The following is a 20295-nucleotide window of genomic DNA, read 5'->3' as shown; positions in this document are numbered from 1 at the left end:
ATTAATTTACATTGAGAAACAGTTTTACAGATTGCATATTTTTTCACCTATTTTTATGGTATCCTTTCTATTTGGCATCTCTTTAGGTGTTAACCTATTACAACAGCTTTTACACCATTAATATAAAAGTAGTGATTTCTACTACAGAACCAAGAAACTCATTTTAACTAAAAAATGATCCTAGTTCAGTTTCGTACAGTATTATACTGTAAATGTTAATGGCTTATAGTTTTTGCATTATTCCATAAACCGTTTTATTCAGGACCTCTTTCAGTCTCTATAAATTGCATCGTATCGTGTGGGTATTAGAAAGACAGCATTCCCTGTTCCTGACTATCATCTTGTCCAGGACCGGTTCCCTCACTCACCACAACCCTGCAATTGGATTAAGCATTTGAAGTGAACAAGTGAATGGATAATCTTTGTTGTTTTAGCTGGTTTCATGCATGTGATTCTTTAGAGGCTTCTGAAAGAAATCACTGTTTTGAAAATCTTGTCTTATAGATGGAAGGGGTCCGATATATTATGAGGGAACATAATATTATGAGGGAACAAAAACATCCATGCAACCTCCACAAAGTCAGTGTCACTGTTCATCTCCTAAAGAAAGAATGTGATTTGGCATGTTACCGTTAGAAAAGTACAACAAAACGAACACAGATGTCTACATTTGATTTGAAGGATAATGAGACAGGCTATTGATAAGGGTTTAACGTGGACAGAGATTTTTTGCAGTGACATGAGACTCAGTATGCTGAACTGATTTCTGCACTGGTGAAGTGGACCCTGAAAGAGAAAACATAGATACTACTTTTTAATCAGAAATACAAGGGCTAAAAAGTGTTAGTTGTTTTGTGTATTCGCTGTAGCACTCTCTCATTCATTTCATAAATAAATACAATCTGTTTTACTTCTGTGGTCTTGCATATCTAGATATAAGTAATAATCATCTAGTCCTCACTAAGTCCTAATTTAACTGCCCTTACCCTTTCATGTAAAGCTTGTTGCCTTCCTTGTAGAATACATACTAGCACTGTTAAATTTAATATGTTTTATTTATCACCTGAGGGTAGATTTATTAAGTTTTAGGATTTGCTAAGATTTAGATAACTGAAAGCTGATTCCTGCCTTGGAAAGTCAGAGAATTTAAAAACAGTTTTCACAACTCTATATAAAACTGGCAAACTCCATTCACCATTATATAATATTTGCTAAACAAACAATTGAAATATTCCTCATTAATGTTTCTATTATTGGTGCTCAAAGCATACAATATTGTATGTTACTATTGCTTGATAATGTAATTATTATCAATCTTTCCTTTGACAAGGTTATTTTCTTTTCACAAATAACCCTAAAATTAAACAATTAGCAGGATAAGCAACCCTTTTCTACTGTTAATGCTGTAAAAATGACAAGCCAACTCTTTCATTTTAGCCGAAGTACACTAATATATTTAAAGTCTTCATGCATATTATCAAAATTATCAAAACTAAGCTCAATTTTATATTAAAAAAAATCTAAATAATATCACAGTACCAGGCTTGTACTGGAAGTGGCTTGGCCGAAGCACATTTAGTTGTTAATATATTGCTAATGATGTGCGACTTCTTAAGGGCAACCTGCGACTGCTACGGCCAACACCCGGTAACACAACTCACCCCAGTGCTGGCACACTTTGGCTACTGGGTGCAAAATCTCTTCTGAAAGAGATCCTAAGTAGAGTCGTTTACTCACAGCACTATGTAGCAGGTAACACAAGAATACAAACCTCACAAGAGCAAGTCTGAAGTAAAACCAGAACAAAATTCTCATAATGGATTGAGATTTTGATAAAATCATGAAATATATTAATACTAACAAAACAAAAAAAAATCACTGTTGTTTTCACAGTAGAGCCTAAGGCAAAAAAGACAATTTTAATAAATTGCTTTTGTTGTATGTTTTAATATATCTACAGCTTATTAGTTGTATACTAATAAGAATACTACTTTTCTATAGAATATCTCTTACATTTTAAATGATTTTATATCGAACTATAAACAGTAACTGAATTCCTTCTTTTCTGACAAAATAAAAAAGACCCTAATAGACAACAAGCTAAAATCTAAAATTGGCTATTTAAATGCATAACTTGTACTGGTGCATAATTAACTAATGCTAAGAATCAGAGGTCATCTGAGACTTTCATAAAGTTTTCCCAAAGACATGTGGAATTCAGTCTGGTATGGATGCTGCATAGTGTTATCAACATGTGTTTGTCAGGGTAGCAGTGAGAATTCACACTAATGAAATACTTGTAGGCACATGTCCCTGTTACTCTTCTTACTACCTTCCTAATTTCTAGTGCACAGGTACTTGCACAAGTTGCATTACCCTACTAACATTATACATACTCTTACTAAACAGAGTTAGAGACTCATTGCCAACAATAACAGCAATATATTTTGTTATACTGTACGTCTCACTTGAACAAATAAATAAACAGTACAGGGGTTACATGAAAATAAAAAATATAAATATTCTATTGTGCAAGGAACAGAATTTTTCCTTAAATAGTCCAAATACAAGGGACATTTTTTAAGTTTAAGTAATACTATTTTTGATCCCTTTTTAAATACAGTTGATTTAATCAATTGTTCTTTTGATGTGTTTTAAATGACAGAAATATTAAGACAAGTCCATTATTATTTGTCTTTTTTTAAATACATGAATTAACCCTGAACAGGAAGCAGGGCACATTTATTTATACTATTACCTGGACACCAATTCAGAGCTAACAAATTATGTCAGGAATTATCTATTTTTTAATGTGGAAAAAATAGAAAACTATGAAAAAATCCATTTGAATATGGGGAGCACATACAAATTCCACATAACCTAGGTGGGAGTTGAACACAGATGTGTGGAGCTAAGGCAGTAGAGCTAAACATGGCACTGCCCACATTGCTTTCAACAACAGAAAAATTGTATTTTTTCTCTTTACTCCCATGTGAAGATTTTTCCACTTTCTTTTATATGTTGTATTCAGCCCCATACCAATTTATTAAAGGTATTGCCTTCATCTCTAATTAGGATAAAGTAAGTTGAAAAATGATTTACTCTTAGATATAAAACAGATTAGCTCTGAAAACAGATTAGCTCTGCAGACTTCAGAGAATTTTGCTAAACACTGTCGCACGCTTTCACTGCCTATAAATCAGTGCAAAATGCAGATAGATAGATAGATAGATAGATAGATAGATAGATAGATAGATAGATAGATAGATAGATAGATAGATAGATAGATAGATGATAGATAGATAGATAGATAGATAGATAGATAGATAGATAGATAGATAGATAGATAGATAGATAGATAGATAGATAGATAGATAGATAGATAGATAGATAGATACTTTATTAATCCCAAGGGGAAATTCATATACTGTACCTTTATTTTTCTTATATTTATTTTCCATTTTGCTTTATCATTGTTTTGCTTTTGTTTCATTTAAATTGAGAAGTTTTTGAAGAACACAGTATAAAAATTACCTCAAACATTATTATTTATTACTATTATTAGTTTACATTACCTTACTGGATTCCCTAACAAGTGCTGATGAACTTTGACTTGATCAATCCAAATCAGGCTGTAAGGTTTATGAGATGCAGATACAAACCCTGGTATGTTATATTTAATTCACATTAGATTTTACAAAAGCATATAGGCAAAAAAAAGCTCATTTACAAAAAACAGACTTTCTTGATTAAGCAACATAAACACCCAATGCTGGGGTCCAATAGACAAGAAAACACATTAATGGTGTGGGCTAAGATTTCAAAATGGCCTTTTACTGACTGTTGTCAATTGATTCTTAATAGGTGTTTAGCTCATGTACTGCTAACAGCTGTTATTTAATGAACAGAAGCTATATGTGGATGGTAAACATTTACAAAATACTGTGCAGCTTTTTAAAATAAAATAATGCACCTACTGTATAACTGGAATATAGGTTGACTCTAATCTACATTCAGCCCAGATATGTTTTTACAAATTTTCAACACAAGGAGGGAGAAAAGTGGGTTAAAATACAGGTTGCAAAGCTGCTATGAAAGAATATTGAAACTTTAGACTTTTTTGAGTAATCCATGGCCTTGTTTGCTTGAAATGCATAAAAGGTATATATAAAGTTTTGTACTAAGGTTTGCAATAGAAATGCATTAAAGGCAATAATAAACAGAGGACTAAAGAGAAAAGAAAATGCAAATGCTCTTTTCAACCAGGCATGTACTGTATATGAGCGAACAGACTTGTGTTTGAGTTTGACTATAAAACCTATAAACTGATGCTAAGTGAGATAGCAGGAAAATTGTCATTACTTTTTCTGTTTATACATAAATTTCTCTTTCTTCATCCATCTACTGTGCTACAATAAAAATACTCAATTTTGCATATAGCCTGTAAATTAAACATAGATTATACAGTATTCCATATTCATATTTATATTCTGATCTGGCTCTGTTGTCCAGCTCCAACCATGAAATTTTGTATGATAGTGGAACTCAGTTATACTGCCATTGGTTAATCATGTGTTATCAGAAGTACTATGTAAAAAGTCTCTGTAAACAACATTCATAGTTTTTTTTTTTGTCATGGGTTAATATCATTAACGGGCAGTCTGGTGTAGTGGTTAAGGTTTTGGACTTCAAGCCCTGATGTTATGGGTTTTAATCTTGCTACTGCCATATTGTGACTAAGAGAAAGTCACTTCACCTACCTATGCTGCAAATGGAAAAACAAAAGAAAGGTAACCAATTGTATCACAAATGCTACAAGTTGGCTTGCATAAAGTCTATCATGTAATAATAATAATATTACTAGATCAATGGAGCTGCATACTCTTGACCATTAGATACACAATTGTCCATGAGTAAAACATTCCCGTATTACATCAATTACTGCTTTTGATAGTGGCTTGGCTTTTGCTGATGATCATTGCAGAACACAGTTTTACAGGAAAGTGTTATTTTTTTCATGAAACAGGTAATCAGTAGGAATAATGTAAAAGTTTAGTATACGAGGGACATTCAAAAAGTTTCCACACTTGTACATTTTTGTTGGAAACGGTGAAGGTGGGAGGAGTAGAAATTAGGCATTAAAAAGTTGGGAAAATTGCATCGCAAATGAAGGTGACTAGAAAAGTGATGGAAATTTGTTTTTGAAATTCTTAATAAATAGAGTTTAAGAAAGTGCAGAAACTTTTTGAATGTCACCTCATATAGTATTATCATTAGATTTTCATTTGTTTACATTGGTCACTCGAGCATTTCTTTTCATGGTTTTCGTCAGGTGTATGTGGTTCCACTTTAAAGTCTGCAAATGAGAATACATATGTAAAGTCTTTTGGAGAGAGGGCCCCTATTCAAAGTATGTAGCCACACGTATACATAAATGATTATGGAGGTTGGGGGTGGAGTTGGATACCGCCCCACCTTCAGTCGTCCATCCACCCTATTGGTCAGTGCTGCTCAAGTGTTTCTGCTGTGTTCTTTCTTAGCAACAAAGCCCCATCTTAGCACAGCATGGTTCTTGTGTATTGGATTAAAATTAATAGATATTGATAAATTAAAAAAAAACAGGTGTAGGTTAATTTTCTTTTTTTCTACAATTTATCCTAATTTGAATCAAATCAGACAAAGTATTTTTTTTGAGATTTTGGGGTATTTCATTTTTCTGTTGTAAAATGGTGGTTTACCCCTAAACATTGATACATCAAAATGCCGTTTCTTAGCAGATACCTAATGACTTAGATATGTAATTCTGCCAAATAATGTTTTTTAACTAAATGGGAAAAGGTGTGTTTTGTTGATGAGTGAGTGAGTGAGTGAGTGAGTGAGTGAGTGAGTGAGTGAGTGAGTGAGTGAGTGAGTGAGTGAGTGAGTGAGTGAGTCAGCTAGCTTTACATTATAATATATATAGATGTGAAAATCCATATTACTAACCGAGAATGCTAAACCGGATGATGGACGCAGGCACATCCGGCAATGGGCCGTAGCTGCAAAAAGACATACTGCGCAGGCGCAAAAAGAGTCTGCGAGAGTCGGCTGAGGAGCCGAGAAAGGCGGACAAAAGAGGGCGAGAGAGGCGGATGAGGGGCCGCGAGAGGCGGACAAGACCACAGAAAAAAGGAGTGAGCACAGGAAAAATGGAGAAATGAGGAAACTCAGGCAAAGCACGAAACACATTGCACACGAAACTGGACCCAAAAAAAAAAAAACAAGTCATGAATACACGGTCACGGGTACAAAACGAAAAGGAAAGGATAACAGGAACAAACACACGAACACGAAAGAAACAACAAAATAGACGGCTATGCAGCATAGGTGGATCTCATTACAATAAGGCACTATTAACTGTTCAACCGCAGAAAAGGCTCCATATTAACAGTGAGTGCAATACTCCTTATTACTTATCCATATTTCTAAAAGAAAAAATGACTCGACTCCAAAAACGCAAAGCTCAACTAAAGCTTCTAACTAACGATGTACCTAAAAGTAAAAACTTTATGAACTGCATTAGATCCTACAATAGTTCATTTAATATGCACAAATCTACATCCTAGATCCACATGATGCAAACTATCAATCAAAGTGCTGCATCGCAACAGGCACGGATTCAAAACGAAACACCTCCCGTCTCAGACATACGTTAATGGCAGCGAAGGCTACAACGGGCTTCTCACACAGCACAGGCAAATCGATTACAGCTCCAAAACAACACGTCCCAAATACTACATATGCAACAACGCGCCTCTCAAACGGCACAAGCAAAACATACACCAGGAAAATTCATTCGGATTAATGAATGTCATTTGCAATCATTGTCATTCAGTTCACTTCCCTGAAGAAACAACTGGCAATACAAGTTATACATTTACACGTTGTTGTCAAAAGGGTCAAATTAGACTGCCTTCTTTACATTCATATCCTGAATATCTACAGAAGCTTATAACTGACGATGTACCTGAAAGTGAAATCTTTATCAACTACATTAGATCCTACAAATCGGAATCCACTATGAACATTAACAGTGGCACTGCACGTGACATCCGTCTTGAAAAAATGTTTATTGATGAATGTTCAATGGCATGAACAAACGTTTATGAATAATAATATTCGATTTGGAGGAAAGGTACTTTTATGAGGAGAAGATTTTAGACAGTGATTAGCTATTCTTCCAGATGCCATGCACTCAGCTATTGTTCAGTGCACCTTAAAATACGCACACAATTGGCATTGCTTTCAAAAGATACAGTTAGTAAAAAAGATACGATGTCCACAACCAGATCATAACAATTGCTTATTACAACTGAGAGATGGTACACTCACCAATACAGATGGACTTCAGCCACATATTATTACAATTCCTCAAGCCTTTATCTGCGACGACTTAGTTACAGAGAGATTTGGAACAGCAATCTCATTAGACCAAATGCCCCTTTTAACACAATGCACTATATTATGTCCAAAAAATATTAATGTGGAAAACATAAATACCCAAGTCATCCCATTACTTCCTGGAAAGACACAAGTCTTTCTAAGCTCTGACAAACTTGACTCTGATCACAACAATAACCATCTTAAATGACCTTACAAGTTCTGAGCTGGAATTACCTTTTACACTTAAACGGCGTGTACAAAGAAATTTTCAAATAAACCTTTACACTGTGCCACACACTTTATTGTTTGCTTTCTATTTGCATCATCTACACCGTCACACTATTCTATATCTCATTCATACATCACGCTCTTTGTCATTCCCAACACCAGGGGTTGGCGAGCGAAGCGAGCAGGGGGCGGAGCCCCCTAGTCAACACAGATTTTACTTTGGTTTTTCAAAGAAATGTATTGTGATTACTTAATGATTTACAGTATATGAAAACACTGGTTATTTAATTGAAGACCAGATATACCACTATATCTTGCAGCTTATTTTTATGTTATTTATGAAAGCCTGATGATGATTAAAAAATAAACATAATATTTATTGTGAGCTATACACTTATTTTATTAAAAAAAATGAACAATGACATAGGGTGAGAGCTGGCTATTTAAAAGGCACAACAGATCCTGTATTGGTTCTTTGTGAGTGATATGATTAAGTTAAATAACTTGTTTAGGCAAGGGTACAAGACCTAAAAAGTATGCATATATGAAGGAAGTAACACTAGACTTACCCAATGAAATATGCTACAACGTCTTTAGAAATGGCAGGGATAGGTCTGTACAGGCCAAAATTCTTACATTTGAGGGGACAGGCTGCTTGGGGTGAGCTGTACAGAGGGCAAGTCTGTTTTGTTTTTGCTTTTTTCTGAGGTCTGCACATATTTTGAGCCTTATCTATGACAGGATCCACAACAGATCCAAAACAGAAGTTAAAACTCAAATTTTATACTAATAACCTTTTGAATTGTCTTCGAACAAATCAAAGACAAAACACAAAGTTCAAAAGAGATTGGGGCTTAACTATACAAAAGACTAAAAAAGGTGATCATAGGAGTGAGACATAGATGAAATCCTGACAGATAACAACCTCATACACACTGCAAACATAATAAAGAAATACTTGGAACAAAGTATGCAGTTAGAACACTTAACAGCATTAGAATGATAGCCTCAGAGCTCCAACCTATGTGGGATCACTTGGACAGGAAAATAACAAAAAGCAGGCAAAGCCAAAAAGAGTTAAGGCAAATCCTCTAAGAAACATGGGAGAATTTGTTACTGGACTACATCAATCTAGTGAAACAAGTCATTTCTGTTTAACATTCTGAGAAATGCCTCAGAAAAAAGTGAAATTGCTGTTATAAAGCCTTTATCTTCTTCTTTATTTAGTTGTACTGAATGGGTCTTTTCAAGGCTAATTTGCTTATAAGAGTAATAAGGTATGAGGAAACAAAGCCATATCGGTTACTTTTAGCTTTTTTTAAAAAAACTAATTTCCACTTGAATATTTCCTTCCCTGTTTCTCTAACAAAAATGCTAACAAGTGAAGTATAGTTCTGACGACTATCTTCATTATTTTTCTTTAATTGTCAAATTCACAAATTCTAAACAGAGTAATAATTACTAATTATGTTTATAATAATCTTGCTTTTATAATTTTACTATAATCACATACATATATATTGCTCAACTACAGAAACATATTTTTGAAGGACTAATATTGCAAAATTCTTAAGAGATACATAGCTTTAATTCTAAGAAAATATTTATAAGAGCAACCATGAAGTTTAATACTTTTTCCAAATTTGGACATTTAATTTTTACTTTTTCTTTTAAAAATCCAGGCAGCTCTAAAAGTTCTTTTCTGCCAAATTCCAAGTTCTCACCAGATTTCCTATGCCTTCTGCAAATAAAACAAATACAGTAAACCAAGGGACTCAACTGTTGATACCACATAAATGTGTCAATTTGCATTTTCATATCTACTTTATGACACAAGAATGAAAAACAGCAAAACAGGTTTTCTTTTGGTAACCTAGGTGAAAATGTTTGTGTTACATAAACTTTTATGCAAGAGACATCGATTAATTTTTTGTACGTCATAAACTTCATTAACTGCTTCAGGGCAGCAAAAGAATAATCCTGGAAAAAGACCCAATTCATTACCCATATTAGAAGCTACTCTGTTTAGTGAAACTGAAATTAACTAATTACAGGCATGAGCTTATTTGACTGTACCCAAAAAAAGCATACAAACCACAGATATAAAATTCTTTAAGTCTATTATGAAAATCGTCAAAAAAAGTCAGTCAAGGACCAGTATAAATAAGTGTAAACAAATAATTATTAATGTGCTAAAATGAAAATTCTTGTTTGAGGCTAAATTTCAGAAAACACCAAACTGAATACCTTTTTAAACTCAATATATTAAAAATGAATTGAACAATTAAAATATTAATAAATAAACAAATAAAAAAGTAGCAAAACATGACCAGTTTGCTTGCTGGGGTGCTTTGTCCATTCCTTATCTGGCAGATCATACAGATCTAAGCTGTATTAAGCTCAGCTTGTTTAAACAGTGCTGTTTTCAAATTGTCTTGAAACGATCCCTTCTTCTTGTCCCTTCCTTTGTCTATTTACTTTTTTCTTTTGAAAACACATTGTGGTTGCCCTCTGCATTTCACTACCATTCACTCCTCATTGTTAAAATAAACCAGTGCAATCTTCTAAAGCTGGCATCCTACAGTGCAATGCTGTGTAAAGTACAGTATCATCCAGGAGGCAGTGTCTTATCCATTACCAGCACAGAAGAACAATGGAAGTTTCACAAATTTGACCATAAAATTGGTATTTTTACTCATTTGCTCAGACATGTGATGCTGAATATTCAGTGACTCGCTACGATGAACAACTTGAACTTATTTGACAATGCTTATTTTGAAGTTTTAATAAATCACAGCCTGAGGTGCTTCACTTTTCCTAAACAATTAAAACATGTTCTTAAATTTGCAAAGATTATCTGTCTTTACAAGTGAATGCAAACATGTTTGGAAATTTCATACATTTTTAATAATGTAACATAAACGTTTGTAATTGCATAGTTCTCCAATTAACACAAAGCAGTAACAGATCATTTTTATAATATATATCAAAGTAACATATACAGCTAACATTGCACTATTAAACAACTAAAAACAAAAATAACAGATCACAGCCAAATATTTTTAATATTATTAATTACTTACATGAGTGGACTGTAGACCATTTTTCTGAGTAACACTAATGGTATTTTGTAGGCTTCTCACTGTATCATTGGTTTGCAAATTTTGAAACATCAGTGTAGTCTTACAGCCATTCACTGTGAAAAGTACACAACAAATTAAGATTTGAAAATCTTTGCAATGAAGATTCAATTTATTTTTTTCTGATTTTCAGGAAATTTGCCAACATATCTTAATTTTTACTATAACTAAGGAAAGTTAGTTTTTGCAAAAAACACAACTTTGTTATGAAGCTATATAATAAAATTAAATTAACCCATTTACATTTCACTTTTACTGTACTGTGTGACAAATATTGTTTACATACTCCCAAAATTTAAAAAAATGAATGCGCTGAACAGTAAAAAGTGATTTATATATTTTCCTAATAGTAAAGTGCTTACTATTATTTAAATTAATGTTTTTCTGATGAACAAATGATTGTACAGCAGGCAAAGTGACAAATGACAGAAATTCAGCATATTTCATTACTGTGCATTATATATAAGCAAACAAAATACTCAACTCATTAATTTCATTTCTTGCAGTCTCTCTTTTAAATGTGAGGAATGCTGAAACTGACTAATCAAATGCCAAAATTCTTCAACATCTCTTCTGGTCTTCAAATATCCACATCTTGTCAGCTGATTCTGCACTTCTACAATCTAGTTACATGAACATATATCGCGTTAAAATAATACATTACTAACCTGAAAAACACATTGTACCACTTGTGTTTTAACCAAATTGGTTTAAAATGTGTGCAAACTAAATAAGAAATCGAAGAAATTTTAAGTGTAGCTGAACAATAAATCACAAGTTTGGTAAATGTGTAACAGAGAGTTGTGAAATACGAAAAGTTAAAAACCAGATAAAGGCTCAACTGAATGGCACAGTAGCACAGTGGTGGTGATGTTGCTTCACAGTAAGGAGACCAGGATTTGTGTCCTGGGTCATCCTTGTGTGGAAGTTGCATGTTCTCCCCATGCTTGCATGGGTTTACTCACACTGCCCAAAGCCATGCTGGGTAGGAGAATTGGCAACACTAACTTGGCCTATGTGTGTGTGTGTTTACCCTGTGATGGACTGGTGCCCAGTCCCAGGGTTTGTTCCTGCCTTGTGCCCTAAAATGATATGACAAAAATTCAAATGATACAATGTTTTGTTAATTTTTAACATGTAATAAAGTTGCATTTATTATTTTGTTTTCCAGATGCAGAAGGATTTAAACCTCATCTACTGTAACTCTTCAAGTTAATAATGCATTGAAGAAAAATCTATAATAATTCTGTTTTAAGACAATATAACCCGCTACATCCTAACACAGGGACACGGGGGTCTGCTGGAGCCAATCCTAGCCAACACAGGGCGCAAGGCAAGAACAAATCCCAGGCAGGGAGCCAGCCCACCGCAGGGCACACACACACCAAGCACACACACTACAGACAATTTAGGATCGCCAATGCACCTAACCAGCATGTCTTTGGAGTTCAATGTTTTTCTGTGCACATTAATATTTGAAGTGTTTTTTCCCAGGTACTCTGTATCTCCTTACATATTCAATAAAGTTCTTACTATGTGCCTGCAATGACTGAGTATGATAAAGCTCCTGAAACAGACCTGACTCTTGGTAATTCTTAAATTGGATTAAGGAGACTGAGAAAATGGATAGATGTACTGCTAAAAACTATTTTCTGTGAAAGATTACATTTTTCCAATAAATAAAAAGTAAACCAGCTTAATAAAGGAGTTACAACATATTCCTTTATTTCTAAAATAAAAAGTTTCACAAAACACAAATAATTGGAAAAGGCAAAAGGACTCTCCTGGGGACCCACTTGAATGTTTCTTTGTTAATATGAGCAGGTCTCTGTGTTACATTTGTTATAGCTTACAGAATCTATAACAAATGTGTGATTGAATCCATTATCTGAACCAACTTTCTCTTCTAAAGGTTAGTAAAGTGTCTCAGCCCATGTTCAAAACGCTGGATGAAAGGTAAGAACCCACACAAGATGGAACATCAATCCATCGCATGGAACATTCACACACTTGTATGCGGTCACTTGTCCCTACCAATTAAAGGTCAATCTAACAAGCTTATCTTTGGAATGATAAATTAAATCAAATTACAAAATAGACAATACATTCAGATACAAGCAGAGCATGCAAATTCCTTACGACAGTAAATAGGAAAGAAATCCATCCAAATTCCCTTGAGTTGTCAAACAGCTGCTTTATGCAGTATGCCACCAACCTCCCCTATTTTACACACATACTGAATTAACTATGTATTTTTGAACTTTATTTTTCAGAATAAACATCACTTTTAGAAAGCACTAGCAATAAACCAAAAAACACATACCAGATAGTACCCAGACTTAGGAAGTGACTGAAGGTACCTATCATCATGGGATATCTTGTTGTAAGGTAGTTTATGTACAGGACTCATCTGAGAAATATGGAAAGAAAATATGGTGGCTTTTAGTAGCAAAGAAACAATGAACAAGATAAATGACACGTAAACAGTCAGCCACAGGAAGCCATTAATAACACTGGACATCAATTAGGACCCAGCAGGTTGCTCCTGCATTGCCTGCTGCTGTAACTCCACCTCTGCAACTTGAACACAACTCCTGTTACTGAGTGAGGAAACAACAGGTTATTTAATTTGCTCAGCAATTTGTACTAAAGGATCCCTGTTGTTAAGCCCATAAAGCTGTTTGTAGTTTTTTTCTTTTAAGTCAATTTCATTATACAAAGCAATTACTGGCAACTGAAAAGTCAGCAAACGTTAAATACCATACCATACCATTTTATAAACCTGCTTAATCTTGAGCAGGGTCGTTGACAAACATTAAATAATAAAGCTCTAATGTTTTAATAAAATACTTTACTGAGAGTATGTACAGTAGTTATAAATGTATTTCCAGAGTCAATGGATTACATTAAAGGTACTATTCACTGTTATCAACAGGATGCCTAAATTACAGAAATGGGAAGTATCCATTAGAAAATTTTGAAGCATAAAAACTGGGTAACAGAAAAGTTTTTTTCACACATGGAAGACCATTTTTAAATGTCCAAGAATACAGTGAGGAGGTGTTAAGAATCATTAGCTTTGATTTAACAATCTGCCTATGTACAATTGTGCATATTAACAGATTACAGAGCAACCTGGCAACCAACTTATCCATGCTTAAAACTATGCTTTTACGGCTAATGTTTACAAATGATTTAGAAACTTACCAGTATATTTGGTATAATACAAATAAACCAAATCACTTAGATATATGACTACACAATTTTTCTGTAAATTCTGTATGTTTTTCTAAAATTCGTAACTACAGCATTCACCCAAAAATAGTTATTCAGTGAAGATTATAATTTTAAATTTGGAGACATTTACTTATATGTAACTCATGTAACAACTGTCAATTTTATTGCCATTTCAGTATCAGACACTCATATATATATATATATATATATATATATATATATATATATATATATATGTATATACATACAGCTCAACCCACTCAGCTCAACCCAGTCAGGATGTCCCGGATATGGAAGGAGAGGGGAAGGCAGCTTTATTAGGTCACTACCTAGACGCTAGAGGGCAGCTTCCCTGTTTTATAGCAGTGCCCCAGATTCCCCCAGGGCACCCTGGGACTTGGGGTTCTGTATCTCAGCCCTGTTGGCTGTTATGGGTGCCACCAGTGTGTGCTGTGGATGAACCAGGACATGTACATTATCCACCTGACCCGGAAGTGCTGGCAGCCCATGTGGGCGGAAGAGCCGAAGCACTTCTGGGTTGGACAGTATATAAAGGACCATTGTGAACCTAGCCAGCAAAACTGAGTCAGAAGGAGGTGGACAACGCTTGCTGGGACATGTGGAGGAGAAAACAAAAAGAAAATGAGCCATTTGTGTGGTTTGTGGTGCTTTATTGCCAGTTTTCTTGTGAGTGTGGTGGGTGGAGGGCATTGTGAAGAATTTAAAATAAATAAACAAATTCTTGGTGCTTTTAACTCGTGTCCTCAGTGTCTGTCTATTGAGTTAGAGGAGCGACAGTGCCATCAAGTGGTCACAATATATATAAGGCTTAAGATAATTAAGTTGAACTTATACTGTGAAATAAAGAGTCAAAGTATTTTTTTCAGTGGAGGATGATCCAAATCATTAATTACACCTTTCAAATAAAATGGGGAAAGTTTTACCGTAAACAAAATAATATCAGAATTCCAATTTAAGCTTTGATTTATTTCTTATGTAAATCATCTTAGCAACTCATAAATTGGAAAAAAATATCTGGTACTGTATTTAAATTCAGCCTAAATTCAAAGATACAGTAATCATAGATTTTTAAAGTTCAGCTTCTTTACTATGTATGGCATATACCATTCAGATATGTATTTTCTTCAACTTGCCATATTCAGTTCGAAGTTATATGATGCTAGACCCGTGGCACTATTAAAATCAGCTAAATCCACGCTCATAAAGATTCATTTAAAACACTACTATATCATTGGATTGAAAACTGGAGATCCCCACAGAAAATTAAGTAACATGCAAATACCATATCCCTAGCATCCAAGTCTGGAATTAAACAAGGGCCTAAGACAGCAAAAATTATAAAATGCAAAATATTACTTACAAATTCCCAAATTAGCAATTCTGTAAATGTCAAACAACAGCAGTATCAAAATGTAATTCTACAGACAAAGAACTAAACCTTCACCTTCAATAGAGCACAGAAAGGATAAAACTGTACTGTATTTCATACAATGTTAAATTAACTGCTTATTGTACTTAAAAGGAGTGTTGTAGTGCTTTTGCACCCCCACGTGGAAAGATCAAGTATTGCAATTTTATTTTTCCTAATTAACTTCAAAAAACTCCCAGTGCAGATACCTTTGCTGACTTGAACAGTATATGGACATGTAGTTACTAATTGTCTTGATTTAAATCCTAAACCATAACAAAACAAAAAATAAATCCCAGTAAATATACAATGTGTGACATTAATACAATATATACTGTAATATTTAATAAAATTTATAGTAATAATACCCAACAATAAGTAAATATATAATGCATAATCAATGCAATAACTCATTACACTCATATCCCATATCATACTCAATTCATAAAATTAAAGTTACTTTAATTTCTCTTAGTATCACCCTAGGAAATATAGAATTGCATTCCCTTTACAAACAGTTCAAAAAATAAACTAAAACTTTAGTTAGTAAAACACACAAACCATCCTTTGAGTAAGAGATTAGCTGCAGTGGAAAGTCCAATGTGCCCCTCTGGAACCAGAATGTAACACTCATGCTTCCAATTTTCTTGCATATATAGTTATGTATAATTGAGGAAACAAATGTTAAAGGTTATTTTCAGGCTGAAAAGGAGAGAAGGTTAAAGACAATACTTCTGCTCCATAGTCTCCATCATGCATAGTTAATATAGTTTAATTTACTTGCTAAAATTTTCTACAAATTAAACAAATGCATATTTAATATTTTTTGTACTTCAATATCTGGTTTCGTAGATATTGAATAGTGATCAAGATTAGTCTTTTCACCTGGTACACAATAACCCGATGCTGCATTGTTAATGTATACAAAGACATATCACTTATTTCCTGCTGATCTTTCTGGAATTTTCTGAAATTTGAAATATTCAGTGAGAATTTATTTTCTCATTTCAACAAGGTCACTAATGCCACTTTCATAACACTTATCACCTACTCCCAAACCCACCACAATAAACCTGACAAATGAGGCTAAGCAATGTTGTCCAAAATTGGTGTTCCCGGTTTATAATAAGTATTCAGCTTGGCCATTTAACCACTGAAGAATTGTAATGCTCCCATCAAAACATTCACTGAGAGAAGTAAGGATTACATTTTACAACTAAAGTGTTACATTTAGTGCTTGGATAAACCAAATGTTAAGTTAGTGAAACAAACTAGATGAGCTCAACAGCATCACCTCCCTTTAGACCTTCTTATGGTGTTAAGTTTTTGTATCCATCATGACTAAATACATTTGCATTTGCTTATTTGACTGATGCCTTTATCCAAAGAGACTTACAACATTTGAGATACAATTGGTTACATTTCATTTGGTTATCCAAATGGAGCACAAGTAGGTCAAGTGACTCACTCATGGTCACATAGTGTCAGTAGCGGGATTTACTGCACCACACTGCCTGCATAGTATATGGTTACTATGCATATAATGCTGCCATTTAATTTCTTTCAGCATTCCTGTTATTCATATATGACAGCAATGCATTACTGGCACTGTCATGACTCAGAATGTCTGTCAAATAAGCCGTCATTTAAGCAAGTAAAAACATTACAGAAAAAGACTACAGACATTAATAATATGCTAAGAGAAACTATGTCCAGACTGAATTGTTTATAATAAGTTGTGACTATCCTGGTAGCAAACAATTGAGAAAAGGAAAAAAACAAACAAAAAAATTGTCCAAAAGCACTGCCACTGTGGTGGTGAAGGGGCTAGCAAGCCATGGTCTCACAGAACACCTGGAGCCACATTTACACAGTTTTCTGATAGCTGACAACTATTAATAACATTCAGGCTTTTTCAGACAGTGGGTTAATTGTTTTAAAGATTGCCACCTAATAACTTTCATAGTTTCAAGTGGAAGACTTAAACATTTAACAGGGATGAGGGGAATGTAGGAAAAATGTCATGGATCATGACTATGAGGAATATTCTGCTAGATCTGCTTCAGAGAAGTGAATTGGTAATAACATTCATGTGCTTTTATGGATTCTATATAATACCATGTTTTAAAATAAGGTTGCTAATGAATACACTTGGTATCATTTTAGCTACTGCCAAAGGACATACTTCAGCATTGTATTCGTCTTATCTGATTTAAGGCTAGATGTTCCTGATACTCAGGTAAAGAGCGGCAACAAGCTGTTAGCTTATCATCACATTTTCACACGTTAGCTTAGAGGGGAGACATAGGGGACACAAACAAGTTGTGAACGCACAGAGAGAAAGCATACAGTATGCCTCATTTATGATAAATTCATCTCTCCCCTTTAGTTAGCTTAGAGGGGAGACATAAGGGACACAAACAAGTTGTGAACGCACAGACAGAAAGCATACAGTATGCCTCATTTATGATTAATTCATCTCTCCCCTTTAAATGTGTTTTCAAACATCCCGGGAAGGTTGAGGCCATGAAATGTGAATGGAAGCTATTCAAGAATTTAGCACTGAAGGCAGCTACAAGAAGTGGCACCAGAAAGGCTGTCAGTGACTATTATAGCATGGACCTTAGGACCTACTCTTGGACAGCTACAGGGAAAGAAGATGAAATGTTAAAGAAAAAGACTATCCATGCAGTATTAGCAAGTAGATCCTGACTGGGAGGTAGTAAAAAGAATACAGAGGCAGCAGTATTGTTTTAAACTATGGAGCGTGTATATGAGGAACTTAAGGCCAATGGAGGAAAAACCATGACACAACTCAGGAAGAATAGATGGAATGCTGCCTGAGAGCTTCTTGTGAATTTAGAGATACAGTCACTTAAATTGAGAATTTTAATGATAGGTGGAAAGAACATTCTGAGTAACTAGGCATCTAAAGGCATACAATTGGATTTTATCTGTCACAGAGTACATTCACACACACATAAGCATTCCCATCAGACTAATTTAGAAATACTAAATAACCTAATCCACACAAAAACAAAGGAAGAGCATGTAAACTTCAGTGGCTGGACTGAGAACCTGTGAGTCAGTAGAGGATAGATCAGTAACAAAGAAAAGTGTAAAACAAAAATAATCAGGAAACAAACCAATGGTCCAGCCTACTTATTTTTCTTATTTCTTTATTGTTACTTTTTTGAGGTGCTAAAGAATTAAATTCTCTTCTTGGGTCTTTCCTTTATTTACATAAAGTACAGATGCCACCTGATGCATAGTCCAAGTTCAAATAACTATCATGACGTTACACATTGCAAGGCATGCGACTCACAAGTCTAGCATCACAAAACAGCAAAAAAAATAGTGACAACCATTGGACAATGGAGGAAAAACAGAATAAAAACGAAAATAACACACTACCTCCAGAAACCTGATAAATCTCACCCAATTACAAAACTGATGTCCTCTCTCATGTCAAAATGACACACAAAAGACTAATTTCAATTCTCTTTTGACAGACAGAGCATTTGAAAATAACTAAAGAAGTGTTGCTATAGAGTTATTATGTTTTGTCCTGTTCTGTACATAAAGTTAATTAACTATCTGCAGTTAAAGAAACTGGGAAACCTTAGAACGTCTGAAGTTGAAGACTGATGATCATTCTAATGCTTTTGATATTTGCTGAAAATAAGCTAGTAGTTAATCACCTAATTGACACTAGACTGACTGATTTAGACTAGTATTTACCTATCAGTGCTGGTGAGGGTACCTTTGAGCTGTATTTTGTTCAAACAGAACTGAAGGTGGTGAAGAAAAAGAAGGCCTTACTGCCAGAGTGAAAATCCTGTTAGATTTGACCCAGGATACAGTAGGAGATGGGGTGTTAATGTTTGGGCCAGGCATGAGTTTGTGACATTACGAACTTTACATCTATTCCAAGAGTTTTTCCATATGTGCAGGCTGCACCTTGGATGAGACCGTCTCAGGTTTCCTTTAACTCAACATCTTATTGACATATCCCTTGGATGTACCAGTACCATAAAAACTTGGCATAACTTCAGGCAAGAATATTCTCACCTCTTCTGCCAATAGTTTTCAGATGCCCAGTTTCTTCATCACCTTCTCCATCCCATTTTCCTTCCACTGGGACATGACTCAAATGCTATTGTTATTGGTGTCTCTATTATTCATCGTGTGAAAGTTCATTGCTTTCCCGGTGCTCGAGTTTTGGTTATTGCTGCTCACATTCTTGTCATCTTAAACAATGTGGGTACTAGAGTAGTTATTTTGCATGTCAGACTAAATGATATTGAATTTCATCATTGGAAATTTTAAAGAAAGATTTCCCTAGTTTGGTGGACACTGTGTGGTGAACTTAAGCAGGTGCCAAAATTACAACTTTGGGTCCACTCCTTATTCTAAGAACAGGTAAAAAACTTTATTATAGACTTTTAGACTTGAACTAGGGGGCTTACCCCCTGCTTGCTTTGCTCGCCAACTCCCCCTTGCCTGCGCTACGCGCCAGCCACTTTGCGCCTCTGCTGCTCATGTTGTGAAGAGAGGGGCTGAACGCACCCCAAGGAGATGCGGTCAATCCTCCGAAACCCCCTCTTAAACGGTGATACAATGGGAAACAAATACAGTTTTTTTTTTTACCTTTTTTTACCTCTTTGCTCGATCAGCTGCTGGCTTGCTGCTGCTGCCGTGCCGATCACGCGCTTTGAACATTTAAAAGCCTGTACAGCAGCTGTCTTTGTCATCTACTCTTTGTCTTTTATTTCTGGCCCCAGACATGGTTTAAATCTGTTGGCACAAAGTCTCATCTCTAACATGGGGTCACGGGGG

General features: G+C 34.7%; 2 protein-coding genes across 2 annotated transcripts in view; one reads left to right on the top strand and one right to left on the bottom strand.

The window, feature by feature from the left end:
* LOC114666111 (protein quaking) overlaps positions 1 to 20295 on the top strand; it is a 1435209-nt gene that overhangs the window by 1261056 nt on the left and 153858 nt on the right. The gene's annotated exons all lie outside the window — the stretch shown is intronic.
* Positions 1 to 20295, bottom strand: part of si:ch211-130h14.4 (uncharacterized) — a 75988-nt gene that overhangs the window by 20804 nt on the left and 34889 nt on the right. Inside the window, exons 5-7 of the mRNA XM_028820668.2 lie at positions 13114 to 13200; positions 11275 to 11413; positions 10734 to 10846 (exon numbers count right to left, since the gene is read on the bottom strand). Coding sequence (XP_028676501.1) covers positions 10734 to 10846; positions 11275 to 11413; positions 13114 to 13200 — 339 coding nt within the window. The remainder of the gene's footprint in view (positions 1 to 10733; positions 10847 to 11274; positions 11414 to 13113; positions 13201 to 20295) is intronic.

This window comes from Erpetoichthys calabaricus, chromosome 15 (assembly GCF_900747795.2).
Source record: "Erpetoichthys calabaricus chromosome 15, fErpCal1.3, whole genome shotgun sequence".
Lineage (NCBI taxonomy): Eukaryota > Metazoa > Chordata > Cladistia > Polypteriformes > Polypteridae > Erpetoichthys > Erpetoichthys calabaricus.
The sequence above is the reverse complement of the archived record's forward strand: the minus strand, read 5'-3'. Positions and strand labels throughout refer to the sequence as shown.